A 14,677-nucleotide genomic window follows, 5' to 3' on the forward strand; every position below is an offset into this window, starting at 1 on the left:
TCTCAAAATTCTATTTATCACCATTTTTGCATGACCATTTGCAGTATGCTTTGACCATTCGCGTAGTTGTCATAGTTTATTATATTTGCATTTCAGAATTGTGTATTTCTCCGTTTCTGTTTTGGTCAATAAAGGAATGAAACGCGACCTATATGAATACGGTTGTTACCAAATTTATTAGTGGATATTTAAAGGATTTGCTTGATTTCCATTATATTTTCATTTGCGTTGAATGACGATCTTGTTCTGTACACATGTTACCTGTTTTATCTCTATCAAAGCTGTCATAATTACTGACTCACCCTTATATTGAACTTCATACTTGCGCGATTACGCTTTGAAACTGGTTTACAGCAAAATGAACGACGTTATACTTTTTCCCTAAATGTCTTGCTGTTCTAGAATGGATTGAGTTTCTGTCAAATTTTATCTCTATTGAGAGATGTTTTTATCACTCAATTTTTTCTCTCTTAGTTACCCTAGTAACTAGCTTCTATTAGATATTGAATATTGATTAGCAAAACGTTCGCTAACTCGCAGAAAGGATTATTCTTATTCTTTGCTACAAGATTTACGCAACCAAGGAATCCTGAGGAATCATGGGAAAGGAAGAGAAAGTATCAAAAACAAATGTACGCTTATAACTGCCATGGGCGTCAAATGATTCTATAAAAACACTGCCTACTTTTTAAAGCCGATAGTGTGTCTATTTAGATTCTTTAAAAGATAAAATTTAAGCCACGGCTTCCATCATTATGATGCTATGGAAATTTATGTCAGTATTTAACACTAAACTGAAACAATAATTCTGAAACAATATTTCAAAAAAATAATTGATATTTCCAAAATAAATCACTTAGAAAACGATCAAGGGAAAAGAACTTCCTGTGTCACATGATATACGATTTACGAATATGCCAATTTATCACTATGCAGCAGTACCAGTGTAGGTATTATGAAACTCTCATTTCCAAAAGATTTAAATTATATGATTCTAGCTTATACAATCTTAGCCCACTTGAGTGATCAAGAGCTTTCCTTATGACTGTAATTTGCGTTTAAGAATGTATTAATTCTACGATTTATATGTTGCGGTTTCCTGTCTCTCTATCTGTTTTTCGCACTTTACGTTCTCGCTCTTTCTTAAATGGCTTCTTAATAAACGATATTATTATTCCTTTTGTAGTTAGTATTACACCAATATGTAGTACTATCCAAACTATGTGACTAATCTAACTTCTGCACACTACTGCAAGCTTCAAACCGAACTATAAACTTATGTTGTATATTTGCCTGTTCCATTTAAAAACTGCATCTAATTGGAGAGAACCTACCGCTCCCAGATACTGCGTGACTGACTATCCACAAATTATATTTTCGACAGACGTAAGCCTGTGTCGACGTTGCTTTTTTTAAATTCTGTACAAAATTTAAAAATGATCATTCAGCTACGCATCCGTTTCGGCGTATTGATTTTGTAAAACATTGTTATCGTGTTTTTGGTCTTCAAAATGATGATCTGTACCGCCGTGTTGAAGGCTAGAGCTCGCTATTTGCCATCGTTTTACAACACCGTTACTGGTGCTGCACTATTTGCTTTTCTATTTGTCCCATTATGTTCGCTCTCCATTGATTTCTGCGTCGTATTAATAGTTTTTCGTTTGCACCACGGTACTGTGTGTTGACTATCGCTTTTCCGCTGCGCAAAATGTTATTTTTGTGTACATTTATATACGTGGTGGATGCGCCGTTAGCGATCTGTAAAAGCAGCTGTAGTTAAGCTTGCAGATGCAGCGGGATGTTCTCTCAATCTCTTAAATACCCATTTTGCGTTTTGGTTTGTTCATCTGTTTTCTCTTTAAGCCGTTCAATAGTAACCGCTGTGCGCGTATTGATCGGTTTTGGCGTAGCCCTGCGAATACGCTTGCGCGTCTATTGGGAAGAATGAAATATTTGGTTGATGGTTGTAGGGGTATTAGGTTAGATAAAAAAATAACCAGTGATTTTCAAGGGAGGGAAATAAGGCAAAAAGGAGGAAAAAATTGATTCATTTACAATTAGCATTTTACTTAAATTATAGACTTCATATAAATGTTAAATAGGGTTGGTACCTAATAAACATGTATCAATATGATTGGTACGTTCTTTTGCGCTTCTAAAACATAATTCATTGAACGTGATTCTTAATATCACCGTCATTTCGATGAACAAAAACTAAAAATCCTAATAAAATCACAGTTATTTTAAATCATTTTCATATGCAAGCAAAACTAATAAATAATACTTATAAAAACCTCTATTGCTTCCCGACGATCGCAGTTGAGTTTGTTTTTCGAAGAGTGTTTGATTTTTCGTTTTTTTTTTTCATTCCAATGAATACTCATTGCAATTCGTTTTTTATACTGTTGATTTGTCTTGTTCTAACACGATAACTTCAATATTCTTGTAGCCAAATTTTTTGTTTCTTAATCTTAGGCGATGTACGTGTTCGTATTACTGTATTATTTCTGCTTAATTATTGATTGTTTCATTGTAGCCGCCTCTGATTCTGATTCTCTTTTGAAATCTGATTCTCTTTTGTTTTCATTGCATACCTGCATCGTTTCCAGTCTTCATTTTTGCAGAGCGTGAAAACATTTTAAAATCGTCTATTGTTTTATAAAAATTATGATATATTCCCTCTCCTGCTGATTTCATTTATTATGATTTGAACTATTCTTCCTTCAATTGCTTCATTCAATGAACACGGAAAAAGATACGTTTGTGATAAATATCTTGTGGTTTGTCATTGTTCTACTGGAACACGTACCATACGTTCTACACGTAAAACGTCATTGTTTATCTTCTTTTATTTAATGCTTTCCATTCATCGCTATATTTGTGCATCTATATCGATCTTTATTTTGTGTCAATTAAACACTTTTCATTATTTCCATTTTACGCTCAACTACGACCGTTTTGTAATCCCCGCTGTCTTTGAAAACTAATAAATACAGACAACAAAAACAAAAAAATAAGGTTGCCATAAAAAATGCTTTCACGAAGCTTTGTTAGCTATCATTAAATTCAAGTGTCTTCTTCTTATCACAGTTTTGATACTGATAAGTTCATCATATTTTGGTTGAAGTGTCATATATTCGACGTAGTTGCCGAACACAAGAGCAAAAAGCCGATATCATATTATAGCCTCTACTTGCCGGTATCTTTGTTTATCCTTCTTTTAACATAAGTTGGGCACGTTAGCTATGTCAATTAACGCGATTGCCTTTTCATGAAATAATTCTGTTTATGAGATTGCATAACGAAAAATCATTGAATTTGCATCGGAAATTCTAAGTTCGATCTAATTATCGGCAAACTGGAATAACATCGTTTATAGATCGACGGGACCATTAAAATAGATAGTATTTGCGAGGAGGTAGAAAGTAATAATGCTACTACACAAAAAGGATCATATATTTATGTAAATTTGTACTTACCATAGCCACTGTATGCTGTGGATCGATCGTCATACTGCTGACTGGCGTATGTATCCGTCGACACAGCACTATAATCCGTGGTAGTACCGTACGGTTGACTGTAATCCTGCGTATAGCCAGATTGATAACGCGTGTCGTACGTCGCGGTGTTGCTGTTAGGAAGTGAAGAAAATAACAATGTGCGATCAGTTACTACATGCAAGAAGTAGATGGAGGTGACACGAGCTAGATATGCCACCAGAAAATTAATGGCAATCCGAGCATTCCTGTAGCGTATAAATAATTCCAACGCTAACTTGGAACTCATCCCCCCGAAAGAACAGAAGCAAGCAACCAGAATAGCATCCAAGAGCTGTTACATCTGTACCTATAGTCGTAGTGCGTAGTATCGTACTCCGTGCCGGTGCTGGGATAGCCAGTGCTGGCCATCGTTGTCGTGCCGTAAGAGCCTTGGCTGTAGCCATTGCTCGCGTAACCAGTTTGTTGTGCGGCCGTGTTGCCGTACCCGCCCGTATTAGCCGAGGCCGTGTGTGTGTACTGATGCTCCATCTGAGGGGCATGCGCATTCGGGTCGCTGTAGCCACCGTGGTTGGGCATCTGCTGCGGGGGAGCGCTGTACGAGGGAACGGGAGCCGCCGAACCGTGATGCGGAGGCATCGCTTTTGGGGGCAGGGCTCGGCTAGGCGGGCCGGCATCGTAGCGGCCACGTTTTGGACCTGGCGGTCCGCCAACACCCGGTATTCCTCCACGTTTGTTAATCGGTGGCACAGAAGACGGGTTCGAGGGTTGACGAGAGTCGAACTGGCGCGGTGGCGGAGGACCTTGACCGTATCCACCGCCTCCGGGACCGCCGTTATTTTGTCCGTACCCTCCCATCGGATTGTAAGATGAAGGAGGTGCATTGCCATATCCTCCGCCACCACCACCTCCTCCTCCCATGCCTCCACCACCCCCGCCATAACCACCACCTGACGGACCACCTCCGCCGTATCCTCCGCCACCACCACCGCCGCCGCCGCCACCGCCATAACCTCCACCGCCGCCACCTCGTCCACGACCACCACCCATTCCACCGCGGAACGGTTTCGGCCCACCGTAATCGCCCCCGTATCCACCTCCCCCGCCTCCACGGCCGCGACTCATTCCGCGGGACATAAATCCGCCCCGTCCGCGAGACATGCCACGAGGTGACGAATGGTACGTCGATTGAATCGAGGACTCCTGAGATGCCACGGCGAGGCTACTCGAGTCGGCAGTTTTAATCGACTGTTTTGGTGACATATGCTCTGCATCGGATCCACCGGTAGCGCCACTTTGTGGAGCTCCAGATCCTGCATTTCCGGAGCCACCGGCACCACCCTGACCTGCACCCGATCCTCCCGAGGTTGTCGAGACGGCTTTCGCAGTGCCGTTTGTGTCTGCCGCTTTTCCGCCGTCACCGTTTTCTACGGCTGCAATCGAAGCTGGTGGTCCCGATCCGTTCGACACTGAGGACGGCGGACCACCGTACCCGGAACGGCTTCCCATCGGCCGACCGCCCCCACCGTAAGGACCCCCGCGAGACATTGGAGGACCGCCTCCTCGTGGCGGACCACCCATACCGCGTGGTGGACCGCCCCCGCGCATCATGCCTCCTCGCACTCGCATCATCGGTGGTCCCCCACCTCCCATGCCCATCCGCGGACCCATCGGTGGCCCTCCTCCACGACCACGGCCTCTGAACGGAAATGGTGAACTGCGTATGAATAAATGAAAGAATAAAGTAGACATTGAGTTACCTACATTGGAAACAGATAAAAAGATAAATGTATCCTTACCTGCCCCGGTCACTGTATCCACCTCGCGGTGGGCCTCCTCGGCCACGGTATCCTCCCCTAGGAGGACCAGATATATCCATCATGATTAATGCCTACACTCTTTACGCTTCGCAAAAGGTTAGTGTCAAGAGATCTGTAAAAGTGGAGGAAAAAAGTAAAAATCGATAATGTAGGGGTTTCCAGTATCCCAACTGCAAAACCTAATAACACTAATACTGATGATTTTAACAGAGTTGGAATATAAATATGTAATGCTTGATTTCACATCCCGTAATAATGGTAAGATTAATAATCATCAACATGAATATAATAATTTTAACACCGCAATTGACAACCATTTGAACAAAGCAGACAAGGCCTGAATATACACTCATCTCCACTGTAAAATCAAACGCAAACAAACTCGCAATTCACCTGAATTTCACTGTAAAAACTATAAGTTAGCTTTGCGCTATCAAAAGAGTTAAAAACACGCGTTCTAGGACGCCAGGACGAATCACAAACAGTGATTTTATCAGCTTTTTTGCACCGGGTTCAGTTTTTGCTTTCCTCTTCCAAAATGGCGGCGTCGTTTTTCACTTGCAACAACGACGGGGTGTGTGTATGTGTGTGAGTATACGATGCGTTGAAACGATGACGGACTGACTGACGTTTACTTGATAATGTAGAGCTCTTCAGATTTTACCGGCAGGCGGAAGTCCAAAGATAGGTGGTAAAAAATCTATTTTGAAAAATTTTATTACATGAACATCAATATAAATGGTACTATTTTCATATTTTATTTTTTTGGTTTTTTCAAAGATTGCTTAAGTTTCGAATTCAAGCAGTAATGTTCAATGCCCGATAATTGAACAGGAACACGCGGAAAATGAAACGTTAAAAGTGGATGTGTAGTTGTAGTAGAAATGCAATAGTTGAGTAGTGTTTGTAAAACATGTGTTGAGTGATGAATTGGAAATTCACGATTAATTAAGTGGTTTTATAGAATAATGAATTGTGTATTTGAAAGAAAAGTGCCGTGAGAATACCATCGAGTTTGAAGTACATGACATTATGTGTGCATTGTTTGTATTAAACATGGTTTGGACCACATTATACGCACAGCGTGCGGTTAGCTATGGGTGTGTGGGAATATCGCGAACGACATCACACACACAGTCGTATGCATGCGGTGTCAAAAGAAGCGTTTCTGCCCTAGAATCGTCCATTTTTGTTTCTGCCGTCGACGAGAGTAGACCTGCGAGTCACGCGTTCTTCTGCCGGGCGCCGGTTCGAACCGTGCGACCCGGCAGAAGATGCTGTGAATTTAGCATACAATAATTGAAGTCAGAAAGGTGTGAAAGTGAATTACGTGCTGCTGTTACTAAATTCAGCATTGTGGCATTTTGCGAAAATAGTAATTTTCAACCCAAAATCCACTTTTGTCAGCGATAGACGCTGCGTGCGTGCCGATCCAAAATGGCTGCCATCTTGTGGCATATTAGGTGGTTTTCTTGGAAGCGTGTTCACATCAAGTTGTCAACTACGACCAGACCGGCTACGGTGGATTGCCTCTTTTGATAGATTTCTGTGATTCGAGGCGGAAAAATCGTGTATAATACTGCTCACGGCAACTTATCTCAGCTTCAATATAGATCTCAATCAAATGGTAAGTTCAAACGTAATGCATTTTCTAATGGCTAAAACTGGCTCGTTCGCATCTCCAGCATCCATGCACTAATACGCTACCATGTAAGATGATTAATTTTTCTAATTTTTTTTATTACAGAGTTCCTTGAGGGATATCTCCCTAGTGTAACTTAGCTTGATACATAGCTATCCTGACCCCTTCATCAAGAAAAGATTTTCGTACCATGTGAAGTAAAGAGTGCGATTGATGAACTTATTTCAACGACACCCCCTTACCCAGCTGCTGTAAAGCCTCTCGCCTGGAATGTAGATGGAACGTCGGCGAATGTATTGAAGTATAAGCTTCAATTTATAGCGGATCGCTGCGATCCGCATTATAATGCATTGTGCATTAATCTTAATTAGTGGAGCCTCACGAAAGATACTATTCTCTTTTTGTGCAGCTTACTAATATCGATAACAACCATTTGAATTTCGGATGTAACATCTGGTAACAAGACTAAAGCCTGTTTACCGTTAGGTATTCTGATACATACGATATAACCACTTGAATTTCGGATATTATTCAAAGCATATATCTTTGAATTTAAAGATACCATTATTGGTATGAAAACTCGATCAACCACTTGAATTTCGGATGTTAACATGTGATATGCGTTACTCCTCGAAGTTGTAGCTGATAACGGATTAGGTGCGTGATACTCTCGATAGGTATTATGACATATTGATTCATCAAAGCGCCTGTACTGTAATGTCAAAATATATTATGAAAATTTCAATTTTCGTGCGTTTTTATTACATTTCTTATTTAAATATTACAAAAAAGCTTATATCACATAACTTAAACATATTCGCTGAATAAGACAAATAATCAACACGGCAGAAAAAACTCACTTTATGTAGTCATTTTCTTAGCCGAAATTATGATTAACTAAAACAAAAACTGAAAATATATCGCAATGCAAAATAGATAGCTTACGTGATATACCCCCGAAGCTAATCAACGAGGGTGCAGGGATTAAAAGGTATTCGTTAAGCTGAAAATGTTCTCATTACTATATTAAGCTACATCGTAAGCTTAAGGACCCTAAAACGCTTTAGCAGTAGCTTTTAAATTTCAATGCCGTTAAAATGAAATGTGCTGAACAGCTTCGGAATGCTTTTTGAGCTCCACTGCAATTGAATGAACACGCAGAACTAGGATGAATGAAGTAAGGTTCATTTTTACTTCTTCGTGAATTGGCGGCTTATACACTGCATCCGGTATCTGATAAAACCAACGAATTTCTTACCATGGGCGAGTGGTAGGAGCTTTCATATAAAAACACTTCACCCTTGTGGTTAAACTTATCCAAAAAGTTGACTCAAAATTACGACACAATTGATATCTTTTTATTTCGTATTTTTCCGTTGAACGTTGAGATGTCTGAACTCTATAATACCTTGGTCGAACATTCATTTCTCTCGCAAAGATTCATTCTCTCGCATTAGTTCACGCTCTCACTATCCCTAAATATTTCTTTCTCTCTCTCTCTCTTTCGCATAATATCCCCACTGACTGATCTTGACGGTGGGCCGGTTTGACTATTTATTGTGTATTTATTTCATTCTAAACTTCGAGCGCGGCGGTCGCGTTTCTCCGGCGTCGAGATTTCCGCGTCAGTTCGCGGCTGGCAATCGGCTGGTGGTTGTTTTGGTTTAGGTCGCGACCGCAATTCGTCCGTCGTTCGTCCGGGTTGCGCGTGACTTTCCGCTTTTCATCGACCAGCCGGTTCTCGTCGATGCACCTGGCCAAATCCTGGGTTCTCTTTCGCGACCAGTGAGTCCTTTGATTCGGGACGGCCCGCAAATTAGCCCTAGAGCGTCCGGTGTGAACGAGCTTGGTTGTACATGTGTATATGTGTGTGTGTGTGTGCGTGTGTTAGCACGTGTAACAAAGTTTGACCTGTCAAATGGTGAACCTGGGCCGGCTCTTGTCTCCGCCGTGTAGTCTGCTGGCGTGAAAGGTGCCGTGTGTATTTCGTGCGATCGTGATCAAGCAACCGGCGGTGCAAAATCGACCAGCACCTTCCCAAACTGGAAGAGTGAAGGGAACCGAGAGTGTGGCGTAGAGTGAAAAAGAAGACACAAACCCACCAGGGAGGCTGCGCCAGGCGATATCTTTCGCTCTCGCTCTGATCCGGTGGCTGTTGCGATCCGACAGACGACGGAAATTCACGCCGGATCTGCTGTACGATCACGCGCTCAATCCGACAGCGTACGCAGCATTTGTGGTTAGTAGAGCATGAAGCCTCATTAAATTATGAAATCCATGTAGCATCCACCTCACCAGAGGGCCCATTTTCCAACAGTGCCATCCTGTTCATTGGTGCACCTGTCTCGAACAGCCTATAGCGCGTTCTTTTCTCGACCTGTTGGGGTTTGTCCGCAAAAGCAAAAATTGCTACTCAAACGAACGCGACCAAAATGGGCGCGGTAGCGCTGGACAGCAGCGCGTTTGATCTATTTCGGTTGGTTCCTTCCAGGAATGCTGCTCGGCGAAAAGAACAACGAAACAACTTAGAAATCTTCTTAAGCCGAAGATGGCAGTGGGTCGTAGAGGTGCCGAGAAAGGTGTGCCGCAAGGGATGAGCGAGGAAGCAAAATGTTGTTAAAAAGGGGATCCGATACTAGATCGATTTGAACCGTCAAAGGAATGCTGATCGAAATCGGCTGCTTGGGTCGAGCTCGATCTCGGTAAGCTTTTTTTTTCGCTGGAGTTTTGTTCGAACAAGACGAAGCAAGTGAACGAATTGAAGGCGAAACAGCTAAGGGCGCATAATCGGATCGATTACACTGACCCGGGCAGTGTGTGAACGCGAGGATTTGAGGCTGTTCCTTCGCTGGTTTGGACCTTAGGGCTTTTGATGAAGAATATTTTGTGCCGGAGCCGCCATCCGTAGCATTTCGGTCGGTTAACACGGTCGAATAAAAATATCTGCCCTATAAATCTAGCGAATGGTTTGTAATAATTCTATTTGATTTGTATTTTGTTTAATTTTTATTTTATGGTAATTAATATGTTTCACAATGATCGTTGTTTTGAAACGGTTATACACATACAGATGGGCTTGCAATTGCACTAGGTATACCATTATAGCATTGAGTTTGAGAAGGTGTTGAAAACGACTGTAAAAGTACTCACTCTTCAAAGCGAACAGTGAGTGGAGAAAACCCCCACCGGTATTATTGCACGAAGGACGTGCAATGTTTGTTTTCCGTTTTTCCGCCAATCCACGGCACGGTTTGATCACGAACCGCCCACATTTGCCAGCTTATGGTCGGTTTTTCCATTGCGGTGCACGGTGAAGCAAAGGAAACCGTGTGGAAATCCAATTTCACTTCGATTGAAATGAATTCCTCACCAAAAACAAAATCTCCCTGCAGGCCGCCGGCGAAACAAGGTGGCCCCAAAACGGGAGGGCGTTCGTTCGAATTGAATTCGACCGGCGTGTCTGCCCGACCAAAGAACCGACCTTTGGCTAATTACTTTTTACGGCACATTTGGCAGTACGTCCGAAACCGCACCGGCTTCGGGTGAGCAATCTCTGACGTTTGATGCTGCGCCTTGTGGGAGGCGAAATAGTTCCTGCAGCAAAGTGGAGTGAAATTTCCGTGCCATTTTCCTTGACTACCCTGTTTCGCTCACGGCGTGGAATTCTAAATATTTAAAGCTCCTTTTTTTTTGCTTTCCGCTCTACCGGAACATGCTGTCTTCTTTGTGCTCGATTTGCGCTTTTGCTGCCCGCAGGAATGCAACATGCAGTTTCTTAGCTCGTCGGAAGGAGGCGTTGGCTGTAAGCCCTTTGGTGTGAGAAGGAGATTAGCCCGTAAAGGGAGCTTTTGCTCTTCGATAGACGATGGGTTGCGGGCTCGATTTGGTACACGGGACGGTGCTTAGCAAAATTATCGAAACCTCTAAGCGCTCGTAATTCGTCGACGCGTGGTTGTAAACCGGGAATGTGCCCATCGAAGAGTTGCCCCTTGGGGCAAACGTTAGCTGATGAGTTGTATTTTACACCAGCCAGTGATGCACACGAGTTGCTCCAAGTCCTGGAAGTGGTTGATAAAATGTTGAACCACACGTTTGTGTATCGGCTCGTTTGAACACAGCTTCGGGTTCGTCTGCGGTGAAACAAACAACCAGCAAAAAAGGCGAATGCTCTCTACAAACGTAGAAGAACCCTTACGAAGCGTGAAACGGAAGAACTGCCAAATTCTAATCCTTCTCGACCTTCCAGGGTCGTGGCTTCTTCGCGATCTTTGCGGGCGCGAGATGAAGCCAGACCCAAACGAAGGACAAATTCCGACGGTTTCATTCATCGTTTCGATGCGTTCTGCAGTCCGATGGTTGTGCTTGAATTATCCCAAGGTAAGCCCATTTTCCACGAACTCTTCAGAGGAAAAAGAGTCTGCCTTGGGAAGTCCGACACCATCCGCTTTTGCAGGGACATTCCACGCGGTCTAGGTATTGCGAAAAAGCTTCATGGAAGGCTGCATTCTTTGGGATTTTTTGTTCCAATGATTGTTGTGCATAAAGTGGCCTTTTGATCAACTATCCACCCAAAGCATAAGTGGTGGATTAGTTTTGGTCGAGCGAAGAGCTGTTTCTTATTTTGTTTTGGCGTATAATTTGACATAGCTAATTTCGAAGAGATTCCACGCACTGCGATCAGTTGATCGGTAAAAAATATCATCCGCATGAGCCATGTGTTGTGGTCTTATTGAAGCTTGTTATTTTATAGGTGTTACTTTTTTGGGTGTGTTCACGGTAACCCGAAAGCAACGTTTAATAAAGCACTTCGTCATTAGAAAACAGCGTGAAAAAAATCTCGCTTCATGGAACATGTCCCCACAGCAAAAAAAGGGCCACTTCTTATGTTCACATGCTTCAGAACGATTGGTATGTTAAGGGTTTTTTTACCCACTCAAAGCGAACCGTATGCGCCCCCCAAAACGAGCAAATGCAGGAGAAAATATAAAAACACAAGCCCATCAGCTATCTACGTCAACAAGGTCTAAAGGGGAGGCATTACGGCAGCCATGTTAGGGTGCGCGAATTCGAAACCAGGAACAATTTTGTTGCTAATGAAGTAAGCAAGATACACCCGGGGCTAGGATGTCGGGCAAATAGTGACAAAATTAAGAAGCAACGTTGCACAAAAAAAAAAGATGCATTTCACAGCACAATCCTCCTCCTCGCGACAGTTCCCTTTGGTCCTCGAAACGTGCAGCACAATGCGTGAGGCTCTGGCAAGCCTTCCGGGTATTGTCCGCTGTGCGGTTGGAGAACCAATTTCTCCGTCGTAAGCGCAATTCTTTTTTTTTTCTACTGTTTGGATCCTTGTTGTAATTTGATTTTTTGGCAGTAGGAGAGATCGTGTTGTTCGGCGAACAAATGTTTCTGTCCACATTTCGGTGCGTTTGGCAGTTTTTGCCCTTGAGTTTGCACAATATCGAACATCGGCTTTTCGGCTTTTGCTTTCGATTGCGTGTGATTTTTTTCGCACTGTTCATGTATTTTAAATTCTTTTTCAATCGGCTCCATGCGACTGAAGGTAAAAGGGCGTTTTTCGGACGACAAAATGATTAGTTACTAGGTAGTTCGCTAACCTTTTTGTTTTTTTTTTTGCAACACACATTTCTGCGCAAAAACATACGGCAGTTTGCTCAAAAACTTGCCCAATGAAAAGACGCATTTTTTGCCCCCTTTTCAGAGTGATGCAACTTCGTGCGGTATTAAAGAATTTGGGCATGATCATTTTTGCCACGATTGGTACTTGTTCACTGTGTGCATTCTTTTTGTGTCCCTGTCTAGTTCTTCGTCCAGGCATCGTACAGCAGTCGCTTGCGTTTCGTGCCATTCTGCGCCGAGTCGATGAAATATGCAAATTTTGAGTCAATTTTTGTTTTAGTACGCGCGCGCGTTTTCCTCCGCGTGTCGTATTTATATGTTCCAACCCCCTTTTTCCGCGTGTCGTATCCTTTTTTGACCTCCCCCCCCCTCCCCCGTCATCCCCCGGTTCCCGTCGTTCGAGTTTCGTTCCGAGAATTAATAATAAGTTTCATGCGGCCGCGTATCTCGTCGTGCCGCATCTTTGTGACCGAATTTAGCCCGCTCCGGGACGATCCAGGACGATTTCGGGTTTCATTTGCCTTCTGCTTCTTGTTGCTTCAGCCTCGCCTTTTTGCTCTTCTCGGTGCGATGCATCCCGGTGCGTTTACCGGGGCTTGATGAAGTTATCCGATCGCCCGCGGCCAAAGAGCTGACATTTTCGGCCCGCGTAGTTGAGCTGCGCCGAGAAGCATACTGGAAGGCTTTCCAGATTGCCATATTTTTTTTGGCCACTCGGTGCGTTTTTTTTTCGTAAGGCAATTCCGCGAGTGACGCGTTGTTGTGGGGTTTTTTTTGGGTGAGGATTTTTTTGTTGTTGTTGCGGGCATGCCCATTTCAAGTGACTGGAGGACCACCGGCCCGGCGTAGGTCATCGTTTGAGTGGGGGCGAACTTTCAAATTAAACCTCGCAGAAACAAAAAAACAAGCCAATCTAATGCAAACATTCCATTTAGATTTCTGTCACTGTCGCGGGCATGTTGGCCGTGTCATAATTCACCGGCTGAAACGACCGTTGGTGACGAGTTTTTTTGTTGTTTAAAGGAACTTTTAGGTTCGGTTTGCCGCGAGCTGGGTGTTGCCGAAGTGGGCCAACATTCACTCGGATGCTTAAACAATACGGTTTATGTGGTTAATGTTAGTGATAGCGAGAAGGTTCATCTTTTTCGGCCGTCCGTGGATGTGGTAGTTAGTTAAATGTGGCACACGGTTAGCTAGTGCTGAAAGGAATGTGACCAGTTCTCATGAGAAAAATGGGAAATTAATCTAATTGAATTAATTTAAAAATGGCCAGGATCTAAAGACACATTAGAGAAACAAAATTACAGTAAATTAAACGATCGAAAGGAAGAACTGATAGCGTGGAAAAAAAACCTCCCAGTAAATGAACGATCGATTTCACACAAGATTTCTTTCTCGACTTAGCAAACCCTTCATTTCTTTCGAGTTCTAGCATCAGTAAATCGACTCAAAAGTCGCTTTCGCCAGCCGCAAACGAACACACATCAACACCCCGCACTGTTCTTCAGCGGCATCGGTTTAATGTTCGCTAACTCCTCCGTTATTATTGTTATTATTTTATTATTACATTATCATGATCATCACGACCCGAAATCGCGCCAGATCACGCAGGATGCCGGACGCGCGCACGTTCACTTAGTCCCGCGAAGAAAGACCCCAAAGGCGTATGGAAATGACGCAGCTTTTCGTCCAAATCGGGCTCCTTTTATTTCTTTCCCTTGGATAGGCTTCCTTCGAGACGATTGCCCCATCAGGATTTCGCGCTCTTGCACTTGGCCATTCAGCTGGCACGATATGTTGCACTACTTTTTATGGTCACGCCGGTCCTGCCACTGCCCGAAACCGGAGCCTTACGATGTCCTCGCAATAAGCTGCGGGATGCTGATAAGCGTGGCACGAAAAACCCTACGGTTGGGTTCCGTTTTGATCCCCTTGCGAGTCCCAGTTGGACGGCACGAACCGTACCAAGACCAAAAAAACCGGCTGCCGTGACGAAAGAGGATGTCCTTTTTTCGCCACCATGACACTGACCGGATCGCCATCGCCCATAAATGGATGCTCAGCAAAGATGCTCAAGG

At 43.4% G+C, this 14,677-nt stretch overlaps 1 protein-coding gene across 1 annotated transcript; it reads right to left on the minus strand.

Moving 5' to 3' along the window:
* Positions 1-1,821: 1,821 nt before the first annotated feature.
* LOC128720458 (uncharacterized) lies at positions 1,822-5,424 on the minus strand. Its single transcript, XM_053814126.1, has 4 exons — positions 5,297-5,424; positions 3,847-5,214; positions 3,480-3,631; positions 1,822-1,932 (listed from the first exon to the last, which is right to left on the minus strand). Exons 1-4 carry the CDS (start codon positions 5,377-5,379, stop codon positions 1,868-1,870), a joined length of 1,668 nt encoding a protein of 555 aa, XP_053670101.1. The 5' UTR covers positions 5,380-5,424; the 3' UTR covers positions 1,822-1,867.
* Between the last annotated feature and the right edge of the window lie 9,253 nt (positions 5,425-14,677).

This window comes from Anopheles nili, chromosome 2, assembly GCF_943737925.1.
Source record: "Anopheles nili chromosome 2, idAnoNiliSN_F5_01, whole genome shotgun sequence".
Lineage (NCBI taxonomy): Eukaryota > Metazoa > Arthropoda > Insecta > Diptera > Culicidae > Anopheles > Anopheles nili.

Coding starts and splice junctions, on each gene's coding strand:
- LOC128720458 (XM_053814126.1), bottom strand. CDS start 5,379: ATGATGGATATATCTGGTCCTCCTAGGGGAGGATACCGTGGCCGAGGA. Junction 5,215..5,296: donor GGATACAGTGACCGGGGCAG/GTAAGGATACAT, acceptor ATTCATACGCAG/TTCACCATTTCCGTTCAGAG. Junction 1,933..3,479: donor CACAGCATACAGTGGCTATG/GTAAGTACAAAT, acceptor TCTTCCCAATAG/ACGCGCAAGCGTATTCGCAG.